The 22,087-nt window shown below is 48.8% G+C and overlaps 1 protein-coding gene across 3 annotated transcripts in view; it reads right to left on the reverse strand.

Moving 5' to 3' along the window:
- The window catches only part of MCTP2 (multiple C2 and transmembrane domain containing 2), a 146,287-nt gene that overhangs the window by 103,141 nt on the left and 21,059 nt on the right, over positions 1–22,087 (reverse strand). For all 3 annotated transcript variants that reach the window (XM_054713240.1, XM_054713242.1, XM_054713241.1), the window contains exons 2-4: positions 13,413–13,946; positions 7,056–7,118; positions 4,765–4,873 (exon numbers count right to left, since the gene is read on the reverse strand). In XM_054713240.1, the coding sequence (XP_054569215.1) occupies positions 4,765–4,873; positions 7,056–7,118; positions 13,413–13,880 (640 nt within the window). In that variant the 5' untranslated portion in view covers positions 13,881–13,946. The remainder of the gene's footprint in view (positions 1–4,764; positions 4,874–7,055; positions 7,119–13,412; positions 13,947–22,087) is intronic.

Genomic DNA, 22,087 nt, shown 5'->3' on the forward strand with positions numbered 1-22,087 from the left:
TAGTCATTCTCTTTCTGGACTCTGCCACCTAGGCCAGCTTAGGAGTACCCTAATTAAGTTAATAACAATGTACCTACCTATATAGTTTAACCCTTTGCACTCGCTTGCTTTTTTCTCAATTCCTTTATTCTAATGCTAACCGTGTCCCGTCACACTCGACATCCGAGTGCAAAAGGTTAAGTTTAAAAAATGTGGCTCTCCAAAGAAATTTCAATCGTTGTACTGTTGATATTTGGCTCTGTGGACTCATGAGTTTGCCGACCCCTGGCCTAGGCTCTGCCATGTCCACTTTCTTCTATCTCTTTTTGTGCTTTTGTTTTTTTTTTGGCCTGAGACAAAATGAAATAGCATTTGAAACCCTGTTTTTGTTCTGTCTTCACAACCAATTTACCAATAGGACCCAGAGACCTTCAAAGCTGTTTTTCAAAAGCTCTGATCCAATAGCTTTCTAAATAAAAAGAGCGAGAACTTCACAAACAGCAGAGAGAAAAACACCATCAATATGCGGATGCATTCGGTAAACTTAGTAAATAGGCCATTTGGTGAACAGATTACTGACCAAACTGGCTTTGGGTGAGGTGGACATTAAGAGAAGAGAAGATGTATGGCTGGCCTGGCCGGGTAGCCCAGTTGGCTAGAGCACCGTTCACTTAGCCACGGTTGCTGGTTTGATCTCCGGTCAGGGCACACACCAATGAATGCATAAATAGATGGAACAACAAATCAATCTCTCTCTCTCTCTCTCTCTCTCTCAAATCAATCAATAAAAATAAAAGCAGAGCCCTAGCGGGTTTGGCTCAGTGGACAGAGCGTCATCCCTGCGGAATGAAGGGTCCCAGGTTCGATTCCGGTCAAGGGCACGTACCTTGGTTGCGGGCACATCCCCAGTAGGGAGTGTGCAGGAGGCAGCTGATTGATGTTTCTCTCTCATCGATGTTTCTAACTCTCTCTCCCTCTCCCTTCCTCTCTGTAAAAAAATCAATAAAATACATTTTAAAAAAATAAAAAATAAATAAAAGCAGAGAAGATGCCCGCACCCCTACTCTCGATGAGGTGCCCAGAAGAATACAGGGGTTTGGAGTTCTGCGTAGAGACATCCTGCATCCCCGTAACATCAAAAACAGAAGGACCTACGGAAAGTCGGAAGGCATGCCAGCGTAGCAAAAAGGAGGGGAGAGGCAGCAGTATGAGCAAGTGAGGGTTGAGGGGGGAAGGAAGACAAGAGCAAGTCATACAGTCAATAGATGTAGCACCCGCCCTCAGATGGGGCATGCCGTGAGCGTTTAAGGTCCAGCGGCAGAAAGAACTCACTGCCCAATGTGGTGGCTGAAGCCAAAACGAAGCCACTTGTAGATCGTGGACACGTGGAAATTCATGGATCCCCTCTCTGTGTAGTTCACCCTCTGTGCCCACACATCTATGTATACATATCAGTTTAATGGGCATTTATGTTTCTATCTATCCATATATCTGAAAACTTACTACATAATGTAGTTTTTTAAAAAGTAGCATTTCTAATTTGAACTAAAAGTCCACTACCTTGAACGCTAAAGCGGTGTTGATAGGCAAAGCCTACTTCTTCGCTATGAACAAAGCTCTTCTGCCAAGGTCTAAACTTGAACCAAACACCCACACACCCTGAAGCAGAACCCACCCTGACGACATTGCACCCAACGAGACAACGTGAGCAGAAAGGACCATTGGAACACAGCGTGCCCTTACATCGGTGTAGCAATGAACACCCATCAAACCACCTGTTACAGAGGGGACTCACTCACCCCAATGGCAGAAGTGCTCCATTAAATCAAAGTCAACAGCCCAGCCCGCATGGCTCAGTGGTTGAGCATCGACCTATGAACCAGGAGGTCACAGGTTCGGTTCCCGGTCAGGGCACATGCCCGGGTTGCAGGCTTGATCCCCAGTGTGGGGGCATGCAGGAGGCAGCCGATCCATGATTCTTTCTCATCACTGATGTTTCTCTCTCTCTCTCCCTCTCCCTTCCTCTCTGACATCAATAAAAATATTTTTTAAAAAGTCCATAATCTTGGGTTGGGTGTACGGCGATTTGTTTCGTGCAGTGGACATAGGAAATGGCCCCATTTTGCTCCAGCGTTCTTCTTTGGCCTTGGCATAAATCCCTCTGAAGGTAGAGGTCACTGGGTCTAGAACAGCGGTCGCCAACCTTTCCGACCTCACGGACCACCAGTTGTCCGCGGACCACCGGTTGGCGACTGCTGGTCTAGGAAGCAAGAAAGTTCTAGACCTTCTCATCAACCCGCCGGGATGCTCCGTCCCAAAGCAAAGCCCAACCACAAACACCTCCCGAGGAAAGACCTCGGTTGTGGGGACGCATTGAAGGCTGTGAGGACAGACAAGGCCGATGGACGGTGATTGGCATCGACGTGGGAAGGGAATAAAGAGAAACAGGTTTCAAATACCAGCTCCTCTCGCTGGCTGGGCACTGAGCAGGCTACCAACCTCAACGCGTGGAGGAGATCCAACCACCCGTGCTTCGGGGGGAGTGCCTGCATCTTTGCAAGTTTCAGGTTTGCTCTGGAATGACCATCTTTCAGAGACGCTGGCCAGCACCCAGTGGTCTCACGCCACCTGGTGTTCAGAGAAGGTACTCCCAGGTGAAGCCAACCCCAGGTATTTGCAAAATAAAAAGGATTGAGAGTGACCTTGCGATACAACTAAACGGTGGTGTGGTGCTGGCCCCTGAACAAAACAACACATCTGCGGGAATCAAAGAGAAATCCAAGCGGGCCCTAATAATATGTACTGCATTTTAATGTGCGATTAAAAAGTGGCAATCGAATCACCGGGGAAAGGAAAGTTTAGTCCTAGTTAATTAAATAGCCATTTGGTAAAAAAAGTAAAACTAAGTCCCCACACTGGGCCAGAAATCAAAATAAACTCGGGCAGATCAAAGCGATAAATGAAAACTGTCAAACCACGCAGAAAAGAGAATAAATACTAGGCTAATGTGCCTCTCTCTTGAGACACACAACGCCTTTCTAGGTACAAAAACAAAGAGAGAAACTCTTTAGAATAGGATGTAAGACTCAAAAAGGTTTTAGCAACAAAAAATGTATAAACAAACTTATTGTATACTAGAGGCCCGGTGCACAAATTCGTGCACAGGTGGGGTCCTTGGCCTGGCCGGTGATCAGGGCCATGGGAGGTTGGCCGGCCAGGGGGAGGGGCTGCAGGAGGTTGGCTGCAGGAGTGCACTGACCACCAGGAGGCAGCTCCTGGGTTGAGTGTCTGCCCCCTGGTGGTCAGTGCGCATCATAGCGACGGGTCATTCAGTCATAATGGTCACTTAGGCTTTTATATATATAGATTACCATGTGACCCCACACCCCACACACATCCTCACAAGTCCCCACGAGCACACACACACACCAGGTGAGTCCTCACAGTCACTGCTACCTGGTATCTGAGCTGGTATTCACATCTGGGTGGTCTGTGTCCAGCGTCTATGACCCTTACCTGCCGTCCATCATTCCCCAACCAAATGATTTCGCGGGCCAAGGCCCGCAGGCCGGATGTTCCCACCCCTGGTCTAAACCAAATAGGAAAACGATTTTTTTCCTGTCCATGTAGTCTTCCTGGAATGTTCTAGAAACTAATGCTCAACTCTCTACCTGTGCCAGGAATGGAGAGGGAGAACAGGTTGCTGGAAGCATGGGTTCCGAATCTTCATCGCCTAAAACTCACACCGACCCTCAGCCTTCCCGCCTACAGCCAGGTGATGTTGCTGGCCCTGGTCAAGTTACACTGAACTCCTTCCAAAGAACTTTGCTTTCCCTTCTGCAATACTGCAGTGTGGCCACCAGAGGGCACCAGCAACCCAGTCTTCCACTGGTCCACAGCAGGAAGCTGCTCTCTACCTGCCTTAACAATAAGGGAACACAGGGCTCCAAGGCAAGGCCTCTTGTTTTCCAGGGATGAATGCTCCAGGATTTAAGGGGAGCTGAGCACCTTCCCCAGAACAGGAGGCCTGGAGAACAGGGCTGCTGGCATGAGCACTACCAGCTCTAAGACACAGTCCCAGTGGCCAATAGGGTAGGTCAATATTCCTGTGAGGTCAAGGATTTGGGGGCAGGAAGGAGGGGGGCGGGGCTCAGAGGGCATTGCCATCTACGTGCATGTTGGGTAACTTTATAATAAGGATTATTCACATCTTTCTCACGGATAATTGAAGCAGGACCGAGGGAACACTTCCTTGTGCGGCTGCTATAGGCTGGGCATCAAGCCGTCATGGTGAGCCAAGTTCAGTTCCAACAACGGAATATGGTGATGACTATCATTATCATTATTCCTAATTGGCGACTAAGAAAGGATAATAAGGTTCAGTATGTTTACATCATTTGCTGCAAACGCCTTGGTTCCTGGGGAGGCTTAGAGTTGAGGTCCTGTGTGTTGCAAACCGTGCTGAGAGAGAAAGGGTCGGCCACCCGGCCGGCTACGGGCGTGGCTCAGTGGTTGAGCGTCAACCTATGCACCAGGAGGTCATGGTTCGATTCCCAGTCAGGGCACATGTCTGGGGTTTCGGGCTCGATCCCCAGTAGGGGGCGTGCAGGAGGCAGCCGATCCATGATTCTCTCTCGTCATTGAGGTTTCTGTCTCTCTCTCCTCTCCCTTCCTCTCTGAAATCAATTTTAAAAAGTTAAAAAAAAAAAAAAGAAAGGCTGGCTACCCACATTGACACAAGGGCAGAGAGAAAGGCTACAAAGAGCAAGGCGGAGCCGGCCTTACCGCAGCGGTCCCGGATGACCAGGTTCCGGCCCTCCTTCAGGTGGATGGTGAGGAGGTAGGCGAAGGGGCTGGGCAGGTTGCTCAGGCCGTCGCTGGCTTCCCCGAGGGCCTGCACGGGTGGAGAAGTAAGGTCAGTGGTCTGGGGAGAGAATTTCCGAAGCACTTCTAACTGTAAGCGGGGGGTGGGGCCAGTCTTTAAGACTGAGCTCCCAGGGGGCCCTCAGCATAGCTCAGCGGTTGAGCGTCAACCTATAAACCAGGAGGTCACGGTTCGATTCCCGGTCAGGGCACATGCCCGGGTTGCAGTGTCAATCCCCAGTGTGGGGCGTGCAGGAGGCAGCCGATCGATGACGCTCTCTCATCGTTGATATTTCTCTCTCTCTCCCTCTCCCTCCCTCTCTGAAATCAATAAAGATGATAATGATAATAAAATAAAATCACTTCTTTAAAAAAAAAAAGAGTGAGCTCCCTCTCACTCACTTTGAGGACTTGCTAGCACTTGCTTGGTTAACATGTTCTCTGAATTCTGTCAGAATTCAGAGGCAGTCATGATAACACCCTCACAGTATTAACTGTCTGAGAAGAATGAGATCAGTGACATCTGTGTCACCCTTCCCATTACTCACTGAGGGCCGGGTGCTTTATTCAGTCACTCACGGTGGAGCCCGAGACAGGAAAACGCACACAGAAGTGAGGCTATGCCCTAGCTGGTGTGGCTCAGTGGATAGAGCACCGGCCTGCAGACTGAAGGGTCCTGGGTTCGTTTCCAGTCAAGGCCACCTGCCTGGGTTTCAGGCTCAATCCCCAGTAGGGGGCGTGCAGGAGGCAGCCAATCAGTGATTCCCTCTCATCATTGCTGTTTCTATCTCTCTTCCTCTCCCTTCCTCTCTGAAATCAATGAAAATATGTTTAAAAAAAAAAAGAAGTGAGTTTATGAAACCAGTTCCCAGGAACATGTGTCCCCGCTCCCAGACTCGTGTGAAATGTCTTACCTCTTCTCCCTACTTCTCACCAACCCCCATCAACTCCACGGGTAAGAAAAACATTTCAGGTGGAATCTAATGAACAACATGAATTGACCAACAAAGTCAGACCCAGAGCATGGAGGCATGGAACGGACTGACGTACTTTGATGTGGGGTTGGAAAGACGAGAAGAGATAAATCGAAGAACTTATATACTTATATGCATAGCCCATGGACACGGGCAACAGAGGAGTGAAGACCTGGGGTAGGTGGGTGGGTGGGAAGGGGCTGGGAGGAGAGGGGGAAAGGTAGGGAAAATGGGAGATATCTGTAATACTATCAATAATAAAAAAATATATTAAAACTAGTCCGGCTGGTGAGGCTCAGTGGTTGAGCGTCGACCTATGAACCCAGAGGTCACGGTTCGATTCCCAGTCAAGGCACATGCCCGGGTTGTGGACTCGATCTCCAGGGTGGGGCGTGCAGGAGGCAGCCGATCCATGGTTCTCTCTCATCATTGATGTTTCTCTCTCTCTCTCTCCCCCTCTCTCTCTGAAATCAATAAAAATATATTTTAAAAAAGGAAATCATTTCAGTACATAACCACTCAGCTGATAACCCACTGAGCCCGCCCGTCCATTGGACACATGGCCCTTGTCTGTGTCCACATGGGACACACTGCCTCTGTCCGGTACCCTCCCGTCTTTTCCATGCTGTTCTTTCATCCCCTGACCCCCACGATGGCGTCTCTTCCGCTTACCCTCACAGTCTCACCTCCCCACGGCACTGTCCACTCCCCTCTGTGGGAGTGAATGCATCAACCCTTACAGGCCATCAAGTCCAAGTCAAGTCTAGTTTTGAACATACTTATTCAATGGATGCCATTCAAGTTTGGGACTTGAGATCTACACTAGTCCCAATGTCTGCCACTCCAAAGAGAAAGGGCAGATGCGATAATTGATTGTTCACCTACTTGACCTTCAACTTCATCGATCCTGTGGCTAAGTCGCCCTTGACGGTCTTCTTTGGGAAGTGTTCCCATCCGTGTTTCAAAGCACTTTGAAAATGGCTTTGTCTCCTGTTCTGTTATCACTCGATTTCATAGCTTCTCTGTATTTTTAGAAGAATCTATCCCAGGCTCCCAAATCAATAAACACTGAATTAATCTCTCCCAGCTATCGTCTGTGAGGCCTGTCTTTGTAAGTGGATACGGTGGAGCATTCTTTAAAAAGAAATGAGGCAAAGCAATGCAGACCCGGACATGGAACAGGAAACATTTATAACGGGGACGTGCCGTGTTTATTGGTTTTAAAGGACTGTCACTCACAGATTGTTCTTCAAACTGGTGGGACGTCATAGACGCATTCAGATCACCACTTCCACAGAGCTTCTGAAAATAAAAAGAAAAGATAACCCTGCTTAAAAAAAAAAAAAAAAAAGGAAAGCAAAAGAATATCAACCCACCCTAACTGGTTTGGTTCAGTGGACAGAGCATCAGTCTGTGGACTGAAGGGTTCCGGGTTCGATTCCGGTCAAGGGCATGTACCTTGGTTGCGGGCACATCCCCACTAGGGGGTGTGCAGAAGGCAGCTGATAGATGTTTCTCTCTCATCGATGTTTCTAACTCTCTCTCCCTCTCCCTTCCTCTCTGTAAAAAACCAATAAAATATATTTTTTTTTAAAAAGAATATCAACCCACAAGGAAATCCTATGCCAGGTCTTTCCCTTCGGGAACCTGTCATTTGCATACCCAGTTTCAGGTGGTGCGTGGGCTCCTCCCTGCGTGGCAAGTCCAGAGTGACTCAGTGAAGTCCCTCTGGCTGCGGCCTCTGCCATCTTAGTCATTGATCAGAGCACAGATAAGGCCCATTCCGCTTTCCCACTGGCCACTCCCCACCCCTAGTTCGTCATTTGCGGAGCAGGAGCAACAGGGCCATGCTCCCGGGTCCCTCCCAGGTGGGCCTGTCTGGCCCCCAGCCATCAGCGGGAGCGGGCAGCTCAGGAACCCGAGAACCAAGCTTGCTAATTAGGTAGAAAACATTTCAAAATGGGATGGGAAAGACCTTCCCCAGACCAGACCCTCTTGGGTCTAGCGCCTGTACAACCAGAAAGTAGGAAATGCATATTCTTTTTTTAAAAAAATACATTTTTATTGATTTCAGAGAGGAAGGGAGAGGGAGAGATAGAAACACAGATGATGAGAGAGAATCATGGATCGGCTGCCTCCTGCACGCCCCCTACTGGGGGTCAAACCCACAACCCGGGCATGTGCCCTGACTGGGAATCGAACCGTGACCTCCTGGTTCATAGGTCGGCGATGCTCAACCACTGAGCCACACCGGCCGGCTAAGGGATCCACACTGGAGTCACTAGAGCATCCTGGCAGGGAAAGAGCCCTCACTCTCAACGTGGGGCTCGATCTGCCAGCGGAGAAGAAAGGAGGCAGAGGGTCCGCTTTGCTGAACACCCCGACCCGAGGCCTTGGTATCTTCTGTCTGCGTTACATGTAAAAAGACACCCACGTGAGCTGGACAGGACTGTCTGAAGGTCATGCATGACGACAATCTGAACCTTATTCGATGTCAGAGAGTTCGCAGGCCTCTCACACCACACACTCTTACTTCCCGGAAACTTACAAATTCCTCTTCCGCCCGATTTTCAAAACCAAACAAGGCCCAGCACGCCCCCACGTGCAGAGCCAGCGATACCCTCTCTGTCGGACCCCCTGAAGCCGGGACATCCCCGGAAGTGTCTCCAGTTTCATGAAATGAGTCACTGCTTCCCTTAACCAATCCCTCTGGGAGGCAATTTCACGAAACCACCGGCGCTGAGATCAGAATTCCTGTCTGAAGTGCATGCTTCGTCCTGGCCAGTGTGGCCCAGTTGGTTGGGCTTCATCCCATGGACCAGAAGGTTGCCGGTTCGATTCCCGCTCAGGGCACGTGCCTGGATTGCAGGCTTGATCCCCAGCAGAGGGAGTGTAGGAGGCAGCCAATCAATGATTCTCTCTCATCATTGATGTTTCTATCGATCGCTCCCTCTCCCTTCCTCTCTCTCTCAAAATCAATAAACTGCCCTTCCTGGTTTGGCTCAGTGGATAGGGTGTTGGCCTGCAGACTGAAGGGTCCCAGGTTCGATTCCAGTCAAGGGCACATGCCCGGGTTGTGGGCTCCATCCCCAGTAGAGGGTGGGCAGGAGGCAGCCAATCAATGATTCTCTCATCATTGATGTTTCTCTCTCTCCCTCTCTTTCCTCTCTGAAATCAATAAAAAAATATATTGTTAAAAAAACCAATAGACGATTCTTCTAAAAATAAAATAAAGTACATGGTTATCAGCCGAGGATTGTGGGGGCCGGGTCTCTTCTACTCTCAAATAGCACCACCCCTCAGACTGGCCCACCATCTCCACTCTCCCCAGTCAGCCTCCCTGGACTTGATGACAATGTTCAGTAAGCGGCACCATCAGTCCACACAGCCACCATCGCTTCTGTGGCATCAGAAATGAGCTCAGAGCTTTTACTCAAATACGCAGTAAGTCTTCCACGTACAACAACGTGGAAATTAAAGGCGAAGGATGACATTAATCCAGCGCGACGGCTGGTTCTACGCACGGAAAAGTCACAGAACTTAAAGTTATGGTTCCCTCGGCCGCCGTAACTGTCACACACCCCACATACACGCCAAGGAAGGGAAGGGGGCACCATAAAGCAGAACCGGAGGGCTGAGCTACAGCCTCTGGGGGACCCATCACTGGGAATATTCCCTCCCCTCGGCACAGAGCCTCAGGTTCCACCCACGGAGTAAAGGTTGAGGTTGCATGATTTCCATCTTCCTTGCAAGCCTCGTCACTACATCAGTGAGTTTTTGTTTAAAAAAAAAAAAAAAGACAATTGATATTTTTCTCATCAGGAATCCCTGGTAGCCCACTATCACTGGTGGGGTTTTATGTTCTCAATAAGCATAATCACGCACTCTGGGTTTTTCACATTTTTACTTAAAAAAAAAAAAAAAAAGTACAGTGCCCGGCCGGTGTGGCTCAGTGGTTGAGTGTTGACCTATGAACCAGAGGTCAGGGTTCAATTCTTGTTCAGGGCACATGCCCGGATTACGGGCTCCATCCCCAGTAGAGGGCGTGCAGGAGGCAGCCGATCAATGATTCTCTCTCATCACTGATGTTTCTATATCTCCCTCTCTCTCCCTTCCTCTCTGAAATCACAGCAGTATACACACATGGGGGAAAAAAATAAGCCAATTTTACTGTGTGGTTTTTTTTTCAAATATATTTTTTATTGACTTCAGAGAGGAAGAGAGGAAGGGAGAGAGATGGAAACACCAATGATGAGAGAGAATCACCGACTGGCTGCCTCCTGCACACCCCCTACTGGGGATGGAGCCACAACCGGGGCATGTGCTCTGACTGGGAATAGAACCGAGACCTCCTGGTTCATAGGTCGACGCTCAACCACTGACCCCCAAGGGCTGAGTAATTCCTTTCTTGAATGTTCTATCTCAGAAGTGGTCTTTCCTAGCTATTCTGTTAAAAACTCAACACCTCTGCCCCAGCACTCCCAATCTCCTTGCCTTTGTTATTTTTCTCCATTAAATCGATTGCTCTGCAAATATTTGTAGCCTGCCACCATTCAACATAGGATCTTCATGAAGAAGTGGATTTTTGTCTGCTTTGCTGACGGCCGTGTTCCCAGGATCAGCACATAGTAGGTGGCTCAACAGCTGGGAAGGAGGGAGGGGAGCAGAAAAAGGAGGCCGGGTCCTCCGAGGGGGGGCCGTGGGATCCGGCTGACACGCCTGTGGCAGGAACACCGTAAAGCTGGGTAACGATTTCTGAGCTAGAACAAAAATAGCCACAGAACACGTGACTGATGTGGGGAGCGGCTGACGCACTCGTCTCATTCCGCGAGCTGCAGGCTGTCTCTTCTCTGTGGTTTGTCATTTTGCGTCTCTGTGGTCACTAAACTGAAGCTCTGCGGTTGCCAAGCAGCTTCTAGAAATATCCCACTAGGGTTCTCTTCTCAACCGCTCAACTCATCCACAGAATCGAGCGCCGGAGCTGGTAGTTTAAAACTCCGGCTGCCAAACAGAACGTTAGGGGAGGGCGTGCCCATGGGGAGATTCCATGGGGAGGATGGAGAAGCAATGATCCTTCCGTTCATGATTATTAGTTATTGATCATGATGAAATGCGCATTCAAACACTATCATTATCCCTGCTTTTATTTACTTTTTAATGTTTTTACTCATTTTAGAGAAAGAGGAGGTAGGGAGAGAGAGAGCCAGAGATAGAATCATCAATGATGAGAAACATCATCGATTGGCTGCCTCCTGCACGCCCTCCACCACCCCCCCAACTGGGGATCAACCTGTAACCTGAGCATGTGCCCTGACCAGGAATCGAACCTGCAACCTCTTGGTGGGTGGGTCGATGCTCAACCACTGAGCTACACTGGCCGGGCTTTCCCTGCTTTTAAAAGGGCACAGTGGACACAGAAAAATAAAATGTCTTCTTTTGATAACCAACTTTGTTTTGATCGCCAGCTCTGGCTTCTGATTGGAGATGGTTAGTATATCCAAGCCAAGAAGCCCACCCATCTTTTTCTCATCCTATATAATAAAAGCCTAATATGCAAATTTCCCCCTCAACCAGGAGTTCAGCCAGGGGGCGGGGCCGGCCGGCCAACCGTCCACGACCCCTCCCCCCACAGCCAGCAGCGGCAGGCAACCACTAGGGACCCTATCCGTGCATGAATTTCGTGCACTGGGCCTCTTGTTAGTTCGTAAGTAACAAGAAGCGAAGATTCACGTAGGTCCATTATTCCACCTGTTACCTCCTTCCTACTGACCTAGTTTAATAACTCACTTAATTTATATTTTGATTAGTGAAAACACCTATTTCCAATTTATAGGCACAGTAAAAATCATAAAATTATTACAGAAAGGATTTCATAAGTGTTAATGGCAATGAAAAAAAGAGTTAAGTCATTTAATGGGTAGTGGTGTCTTAATATAGTAATGTTTCCAAATGAATTGAACCACATCCTCTGAAGAGCCACGATGCCATTCCCCAATTAAAGTGAAATATATGGCCCTGGCTGGTGTGCTCGATGGTTAGAGCATCCGACTGTGCAAGGAAAGGTCACGGGTTCCAGTCAAGGGCATGTACCTGGGTTGCAGGTTTGTTCCCAGGCCCTGGTGGGAGTGTGTGCAGGAGGCAACCAATCAATGTGCCTCTCTCACATCCATGTTCCTCTCTCTCTCTCCCCCATATTCCCTCCCACTCTCTCTAAAAGTCAATGGAAAAAATATTCTCCAGTGAGGATAAAAAAATAATAATAAAATAACATAAAGGGAAATATATGACATAGTTAATAGGCTTTGGCTCCAAAAATAAAATAAAAATCCCAGTGGAGTGACCAGTTTTCTATGCAGTTATCACACTGACCTGGAATACAGAAAATGTAACCCCTTTCCTCAACCCTGCAACCTACTTCCGTGCCATTAATGGAGGAATTTTTTTCAAAATCTGATTAAAGAGATCATCGAATCATGACTTAATAATCTGGTGATTATACTTAAATTAAACTCTTCTGAGAAATATAAGATTTGCCTCATAATTCCATTTGGCTGTTTTAGCTTATTGAAATACTGAAGATTTGTAAAATCACTATATTGATAAGAATTTGTTTCCTTTAGTTCTTTTTGTTTGTTTGTTTTAGAGAATGCATGTGAAGTTGCCCACAGGTCACACCACACACACACACACGTGTGTACATGTGTATGAAATAGAAGAGAAGTCAAACTCCTCGGAAGTCAAAGGGAAACATACATCCATACATTTCTTGGGAGCAGTAATACGCATGTTTTATCTATGTTAGGACTAGGCAATGGTGTGAAGAGAGAGAGGGACAGACAGACACACACTTAGCACATTCAGAGGGAAAGTTATGTTCTTCCTTTCTTTGCCAGGAGATGGAAAAAAGGAAAACTCATCCAATAGGGCTTTTAAAGCCTTCGAGTGTCCGAGAAAGGGTTTTCGTCATAGTTTCAAAATACACAGAGGTCAACCCGAAAACTGATGGGAACACTTGGTGCAATCAATACACCGCTCATTTACATTCTTGTAAATGACATTGTCTCCATCCAAGCTAACCACGGAAGTAACTCCTAATCCGGTTCTCCAAGGGCACTCGGTGCGATGAAAAAAGAGGGAAAAGCAGCAGATAATAGTGCGGTGAAGGCCTGGGGTGAGAGTGGGGGATGGAGGGACCGGGGGCAGGCCAGGAGGGGTCAATGGGGGGAAAAGGGGGACATATGTAATACTTTCACCAAGAAATAAATTTATAAATTAGCAAATATAAAAATAGATAAATAAATTAAATTAAAAATAAAAATAGCCTGGCTGGCATGGCTCCGTGGTTGAGCATCGACTTGTGAACCAGGAGGTCACGGTTTGACTCAGGGCACATGCCTGGATCTCAGGCTCGATCCCCAGTGGGGGGCGTGCAGGAGGCAGCTGAGCCATGATTCTCTCTCATCATGGATGCTTCTCTCTCTCTCTCTCTCTCCCTTCCTCTCAGAAACCAATAAAAATATTTTAAAAAATTAAATAAATATAAATAAATGAGAAGAAAGAAAGCAACGGGACGGATGGTGCCGGCCCTGGCCTCACCTCTGGCTCCTCCGGAGCATCCTCTCCCAGGGGCGCCTTCTGCAGCAGATCAAAGAGGCCGTTGCTGGAAGCCCTCCGGTCGGCGGCCGGCGAGGCGAAGGTCTCCTCGGGGTCCGTATCCACCGCGTGCAGGTGGCCTGCCTCTTCCTGGCTCCAGTCCAGCTCTTCTTCCGACTGTTTCAAGGAGCTGCTGCAGCTCCTGGACGCGATCCCTGCCGTGGACAGGCTGCTGGGCACGGAGGTGTAGGATGACTGGGCCCCGGAGTAAGGCCCGCCCTCCGGGGCCAAGGCCTGGGCCTCCAGGAGGTCAGGGACCGAGAGGCTGAGGCGGCGATCCAGGTGATGCCGCTCCCGTAAGCCTAGGGCTTTGTCCGGGTGCTTCTTGACCTTCTTTTTGCTCAGGTTGAGCAACAGAGGCCTGGTCCGCTGTTTGAAGGAGCCCCAGACGGAGGGTTTATCCAGATCCATGGCTGCATGAAGACCCCCGAAGTGGTTCCTCGAAGAGTCCAACGCCCCTGCGAAGCTCAGTGACTCCTAGAAAACAGAACATGAGGAGAAGGAACATGAAACATCTCTGTGGCGTCAGGGCCCAGGAAAGTGGGAAAGGTGACTCAAAAATTGTACCCTTTCCGGTAAGTGATCGAGATGGAAGCATCTGATTGGTCACATCCACAGAGATCAGGAAAAGCTTAAAGAACTGAATTTTTGAAGACTTTTTTTTTAAATTGAAGAAGTTATAGAAAAGTTAAAGCAATGAATGAAATGATTAGGTTGAAACACACACACACACACACACACACACACACACACACACACACGTAAATGCTTCATAGGAAGATGGCTTATTTCACGCAGCATAATGCCCTCCGGGTTCATACATGCTGTTGCAAATGGAAGCGTTCCCTTCTTTTTCATGGGTATATAATATTCCGCTGTATATACATGGGAGGGCAAAAGTAGGCTTACAGTTGTATGCAAAACAGAGTTTATTCTCGTATTACTATTTATTAATTTTTATATTCGTTTCCATACAAACAAGTGTAAACCTACTTTTCCCACCCAGAATATGTAACACATTTTCTTTATCCAGTCATCCCTCGATGGACGTTTAGGTTGTTTCTGCATCTTGGCTACTGTGAATAAAGCTGCAATGGACAAGGGAGTGCAAATATCACTTTGAGATACTGAGCTCATTTCCTTTGGATAAAAACTCAGAAAAGAGGGAGCTGTATTATATGGTATATACACTGAGTGGCTATATTATTATGTGTTCAGAGATCATAATAATCTGACCACTCAGTAAATATATATATATTTAGAGGCCTGGTGCATGAATTCGTGCATGGGTGGGGTCCGTCCAGCCTGGCCAGGGGGAGGGGACATGGGCGGTTGGCCGGCCTGCCTGCTGGTCGAACTCCTGGTCGAGGGGACAATTTGCACATTAGCCTTTTATTATATAGGATATACACTGAGTGGCCAGATTAGTATGGGTTCAGAGATCATCATAATCTGGCCACTCAGTGTATACTTTTAATTTTTTTTTTAAATCCTCACCTGAGGATATTTTTAGAGAGAGTGGAAGCTAGAGGGAAAGACAAAGAGAAATATCGATGTGGAAGAAACACATGGATTAGCTGCCTCCTGTACAAACCCTGACCAGGGCCCAGGCCGGGGAGGAGCCTGCAACCAAGGTACATGCCCTTGACCGGAATCGAACCTGGGACCCTTCGGTCCGCAGGCCGACGCTCTACCCACTGAGCCAAACCGGTTAGGGTTGGAGGCTTTTTTATGGCACAGCTCACAGTTAATTCTGCAGCCGTTGGGTTATGTGCATGTCAATTAGTTGAAACTGATTGCCTGTATTGATTAGATCTATGTTCTTCAGCTTCCTCCTTGTTCTAGCAGTAAAGAAAAGAGGACAGGTCCTGAGGAACAGCCATGACGTTGAGTTGACAGAACTCAGTGAGGAGAATGAGAGAGAGGGAGGCGCCCGGATTGGGCCCAGCCCCACTGAAGAGCACTAGGGCCATTCGCTCAGATGTCCCGTTTGAAGGGCTATTCTGAGCTCGGTGCTGGCTTGTGTTTGCGAAGTTCAAGTGGAGAAGACGAGCTGGCAGCTGGGCACATGATAGTGGAGCTAAGAGGGAGGTCGGGTCTAGAGACAGACTTGGCAGAGATGGAGGCGTGGAAATGCCGAGAAGAGCATAAAACTGAAAAGACGGGAATGAAGGAACTTGAAGGAACTCCAGCCCTGCACAGTCTGCTCAAGCAGGAACAACTTGCAAAGGAGACTAAAAAATTAAAAATAACTACAACAGCTAGAGAGCGGGTGGGAAAAGCGTGGTGTCACCTTCGAACACCAAAACCAGAGGCAGAGGAAGGGCGTTCTGCGAAGGAAGTGGTCAAGAACATGACAAGTTTGCAGGTTAGTTGCCATCAGTCCTGAGCCCACCGACGTGCAACAGAGATGAGGTAGGATCTGTTCTGGGGGATTTCGGGGGTAGAAAATCTGACTGAAATCGGTCCAAAAGGGAGGGGGAAAGGAAGACATGGAGGCCACAGGTTGGACTGGAAGAGAAGATGGACGCAGGTTGGTCATGTTGAGGGGATGATCATGGTTAGAGTTAGGCAGATGCCACACTCTCAGTTGCTAAAGGCACAAACTTCTTGGGTGACAGTACTCAATTAATAACTATTTGACTGGCCCGGCCGGTGTGGCTCAGTGATTGAGCATCAACCTATGAACCAGGAGGTCACGGTTCAATTCCCAGTCCAGGCACATGCTAGGGTTGTGGGCTGGCTCCCCAGTGTGGGGCGTGCAGGAGGCAGGCGGTCCATGATTCTCTCTCATCATTGATGTTTCCATCTCTCTCTCCCTCTCCCTTCTTCTATGAAATCAATACAAATATTTAAAAAAAAAAAAAACAGTGAAAGTTCATACTGAGACATCAGTGTTCAGTAAGTCTATATAAGGCAGGCCTTGAAAAGATATGACTCAAGCTACTCAAAGCTGTAGGAATAAATTTATTTATTTTTGTTTGTTTTTAAATATATTTTATTGATTTTCTTACAGAGAGGAAGAGAGAGGGAGAGTTAGAAACATCAATGAGAGAGAGACATCGATCAGCTGCCTCCTGCACAACCCCCACTGGGGATGTGCCTGCAACCAAGGTACATGCCCTTGACCGGAATCGAACCTGGGACCCTTCAGTCTGCAGACCAATGCTCTATCCACTGAGCCAAACCGGTTTCGGCTAAATCTATGTTATTATCTAAGATATTAATTATGCTTACGATTGAATTTCATCAGAACTTGAAAATTAGCAGAATTTGAAATCAAGCCCAAATCATCGTAATGCCATCACTGAAAAGACATGACTCAAGACAACCAGTGCTGTAGGGATAAATCTGTATTATTATCTGCCTCAGACAGTAATTATGCTTACAATTGCATCTGAAGAGAGCTTGAAGTGTGGCAGATTTTGAAACCAAGCCCAAGCAAGACTAATTGCTTCAACAGGAGACCTTCCAACGGGGACTTTATAAATAGCATTTGATCCTAAGAGAGGAAAACATGGCAATGTAGCTGGAGATATTAATAAAAATGTTTAGCCCTGGCCAGTTTGCTCAGTGGTTAGAGCATTGGCCCGCAGACCGAAGGGTCAAGGGTTCAATTCCCAGTTAAGGCACATACCTTGGTTGTAGGTTCAATTCCCATCCCAGTCAGGGCACAAGCAGAAGGCAACCAGTCGATGTGTCTCTCTCACATCAATGTTTTTTCTCTCTCTCTCTCTCTCTCTCTCTCTCTCTCTCTCTCTCTCTCCCCCTCTTCTGTCCCTCCCACTCTCTCTTTAAAGATCAATGGAAAAAATATCCTTATGTGAGGATTAAAAAGAAAAACAAAAACGTTTTCATACTAATCCTATATAATAAAGAGCTAATATGCTAATTAGACTGAACAGCAGAACGACCGTCCGGATGACCTTCTGGACGAAGCTGGGCTGTGAGGGGCCGAGGCAGCCGCAGCTGTGCGGGGCTGAGTCCCTTGCATGAATTTCATGCATCGGGCCTCTAGTTGCTTAAATAATGGTAACAACAGTGTTCCAATCGATCCCTGATTCAGTACTGAAAACTGGTCAACTAGACTTCTCTTTAAGTCCTAAAAGGAAAACGATCCATCACATCTATATAGAAAATGATGCCATAGATGCATCTTTTAAAAATAATAGTAATTTTCTCAAGGCTGGCTCCACGAAACAAAGTCCCTGAAATCAGGGAGCAGACATGCTGAAGGAGGAGATGGATAAACATTACAACAAAAATACAAACAAATGGCAGAATATGCACGTGCCATCGTCTAAGCTGCTCAGGAAGAAAGAGGAAGCCAGCAAAGGGCAGACAAGGCGGTCCCCTCCCCAACCCATCAGCCAATCACAAGCCGTTTTTAGCTACTCTGAGGGCAACATGGAAGATTCCCAGTAGAGACAGGTGGATCTTGGTCACGTGCTCTCAGAATCGTCCAGGTGTGCTGCACAGGGAGGGACCTGGAGGGAGTGCATGTGTGTGTGTGTGTGTGTGTGTGTGTGTGTGTGTGTACATGAGCACACACATGTGTGTGCCTGCATGTCTGGCTAAAGAGATTTAAAGATGTTATCTAGCTTAACTGAAAGAAATCCTTGCAAAGAAACTCTGGACTGAAGATAATCCTAACAATGAAGAATGGGCAAACGTATTAGAGTGGTAATTATACTCACAGAATGGGCTTTATTTCACAAACAATTAAGGGATTTAGAATGTTAGGGATGACATGCTTAATCACATTGCCTTAGTAAAAATGAGTATTTGATTATTAATAAATTGGGTGAGAGCAAAAGGTTCTTAAAAATCATAATTGTTTTTTAAATGTTTATATACTGTTCATTTCAGCTCCACCTCATCCTTCCTTTAATCATCTTTATTAAGGCATAATTTACATGCCCTAAAATTTACCCATTTTAATTGTGCAAGGGAATCACAACTTGTAAATTTTCTGAGTTATGCAACCACCTCCACAGCCTACTTTTACAAGTCATCCTTCCCTTTCAACATCTTTTTAAATGCAAATTAGAACGCATGTATTATATGCGTTCTGAGCTACGTATATGCAATCTCCAGGTAAATACACGCATACACATACAAGGGCAGACAGGTGGGGGATGCGTTTTTAAATATTTAATAATACAGAAGCATGAACTAAAAGACGGGGTCTGTGGCTTTAGGAACGCAATCACAACATGCCCTCAAGTCCACGTGCCCCCTTATAGAAGCCACACTGTTCTCTGTTCCTTTATCTGCCGCTCTAGTGCTTTCGCTATCGTTATGGAAGACTCAATGCCGCCTTCTGCACTTGGAGCTGTGGGTATGTGATCCCCGATAAAAGCAGAGGGACAGCAACACACGGTCCTTGCAGAGACAAGTGTTTTGGCAATCACATCATCAGACGCGAGGAAGCCGCAGCAGAGTTAGTGCCTTGTGGCTAGACATGCAGACTTGAAGTTCAACGAGATAACGCACAGCCTCCAACATTCTAGGTTGAACAACAGACACAGAGAGAAATGACAGGTCAGCCTAAATAACTCAGTACCTATCCTATATCCTATTGAATAAAAGCCTAATATGCAAATCGACCGAATGGTGGAACGACCTGCGGACTGACTGGTCGCTATGACGCTCACTGACCACCAGGGGGCAGACGCTCAACGCAGGAGCTGCCCCCATCCCGCAAGCCCCAGGCTGGCCAGGGTGGGTGCCAATAGGGGTCTCCCGCTGGTCAGTGGTGGAGCCTGCGAGTGGGCAGCGCCAGGCCAGCCAGGGTGGGTGCCAGCAGGAGCCCCCTGATCACCCTACCAGTTGACCCGCATAGGGAGGCAACTGGTGCCAGCGGGGGGTAGGGCAAGCTAGCAGGCGGCACCAGGCCAGCCAAGGCGGGTGCCAGCTGCCAGCGGGGGCCCCCTGGTGGCCCATCAGTCACCCCACAGATTGGCCCTGATCACTGGCCAGGCCTAGGGACTCTTCCTGTGCATGAATTTCATGCACCGGGCCTCTAGTCAATAATAACCTTAAATGTAAACGGATTCAATGCTCCAATCAAAAGGCACTGGGTAGATGAATGGATACAGAAACATGACCCAATTATGTTTGGGTCTACAAGAGACCCACCTCAGAACAAAAGACACACACAGGATGAGAGTGAAGAGATGGAAAAAAATATTCCATGCAAATGGAAACAAACAAACAAAAAAGCCAGGATAGCAATACTCATACCTGACAAAATAGACTTCAAAATGAAGGCCATCACAAGAGACAATAAAGGCACTACATAATACTAAAGGCATCGATCCAACAAGAGGATATAACCCTAGTAAACATATATGCGCCCAACAGAGGCACACCTAAATATATAAAAACACTTCTGGAGGACTTTAACGGCGAAACTGACAACAATACAGTCATAGTAAGGGACTTTAACACCCCTCTGACTTCACTGGATAGATCTTCCGGAAAAAAAAAACTGAACAAGGAAACAGAGACTCTAAAGAACACACTGGAGGAGAAACCAAGATGGCGGCATAGGTGAAACACCTAACCTGCAGCCGGGCACAACAATTTCAAAGGCACAACTAGAGGTCAGAACGGACATCGTCCAGAACCACAGGAGAGCTGGCGGACTGAAATGCCCACAGCTGGGGGGAAGGAGAAGGCCACGGGGACAATCGGGGGAGCCGTAAAAGCCTGAGGTATGGAGAAACTGGTGGAGACACGAGCACGCGCGCCTGCGGGGAGGATGGAGCCGGAGAGGAAGGGGCGGCTGACGGCCTGGCCGGCGTTCACTGGCAGGAAGGAGATAAAGGCTCCGGAGTGCGCTAAGCGCCGGCTCCGACTGCACTGAGCGCCAGTTCCGGGCAAAACCCTGGGAAGCCAGGCGCAGGCTGGGGGAATGAATCTGGGCTGTGGGGCGCAGGCACAGAGGAGCGGCGGAAGGCAGAGCTCCAGAGGCGCGCACGGGAAGGGGCGCAAAGGACGGACTGTTGCCTGCGCCACTAAACTGCCCTAGCAGGAAGGAGACATAAGCTCAGGACCGTGCTGAACCCCAGTTCCGACTGCACTGAACCCCAGTTCCGGGCGAAACCCTGGGAAGCCAGGCGCACGCTGGGGGAATGAATTTGGGCTGTGGTGGCAGAGGCACAGAGAAGCGGCGGCTCCAGACGTGCGCACTGGAAGGTGCGCAGAGGACGGACTTTTGCCTGCGCCACTGGGTGGCCCTGCTGGGAAGGAGACAGGGACGCCAGACTGCGCTGAGACCCAGTTCCAACTGCACTGAAACCCAGTTCCAGGCGAGAATCTGGGAGTCCAGATTCATTAGGGGAGGGACTGGACTGTTTGGCAGTGGGCGAAACTCCAGGGCGCGTTTCTCTCAGTGGTGTTTGCAAGGAATACAGAGGGACACAGACACAGGAGCCTCATAGGGCGGGGCTGACAGGAAGCCAAGGTTGTAGGCTCCACCCTGTAGCTCCGCCCCAGCCAAGCTGAGCAGAAGCTTTTTCCTGCTGAGTGCCTCAGGTAGTGGCTGACCCACACTGCATTGGAGACCCAGAAACGAGGGCATCTAGTGGTTGGTGGGAGATGACACCAGATTTCAATCACTTGCATAAGGGAGGCATTCTAGAGGCAGACTCAGTGAGCGCCAAGGCATTGCTGCATCAAGACCCGGCCCACAAACATGTCTCCTGCACAGCAACTCTTCCTATATGGACAAAGAGGGTCCTCACGGCCAATTGGCCTGGAGGACAATTCCTCCCAGTGACACCAACAACAATCAAGACTTAACTGTACAAAGGAGGACCAAGATGGAGACATAGGGCGGCAGCCTGATCGTTGCCTACCACAACAATATTGAGACTACGATGGGAGAGCAGAGCAGACACCAGCCAGAAAGACCGGGGGGCTGGCTGAGCAGATGCTCTACAACTAGAATAAAAGAGAGGAGTACGCAGGATGATGCTGATGCCGGTGACCCAAAGTCCACACTTTAAGAACTATGGCTCAGGCGACACAATGGTGGCCAGGAACGTGCTCGGCGCAGTTCCCCCGGCGGTCTCCGGCTGAGGGGACGGCTCCACTCGCTGCCGAGCACGGACAGACGAGCCCCTGGGAGACATGGGGTGGGAGACTCCGTGCTTGCTGACCTCCGAGTCCTTCAAGAATCTCAATGCCCCGAAGTGGCCAGGTGCGCACGCTCAGCGACTGGCCACCGTTGCAGACCCAAGGGCCGACGCAGCGACACCGGACCAGCCCACCGAGCACACCGGAGCCTTGCCGAGCCCGCCGCCCAACGAGTTCTGCGGCAGCCGCCCTGGAGCTCTGAGAAAATGACCGAAGGAATTGCTGAGAGGGAATTGACCAACAGGAATTGGGATCAAGAAGACGAAACCCCGCTGAGACCCGAGTCCAGGCGAGCCTGCGAGCCTCTGGGCTCAGATGTGGTCACACGCCTCTGGGTCTAGGTGAGGCCTCACGCCCCTGGGTTTGGGTGAGGCCACGCGCCCCTGGGTCCAGGTGAAGCTGGATTCCGGGTTCGGGTGAGGCCATGTGCCCCTGGGTCCGGGCGAATCTGAACCCTGGGTCCGGGTGAGGCC

This window comes from Eptesicus fuscus, chromosome 25 (assembly GCF_027574615.1).
Source record: "Eptesicus fuscus isolate TK198812 chromosome 25, DD_ASM_mEF_20220401, whole genome shotgun sequence".
Lineage (NCBI taxonomy): Eukaryota > Metazoa > Chordata > Mammalia > Chiroptera > Vespertilionidae > Eptesicus > Eptesicus fuscus.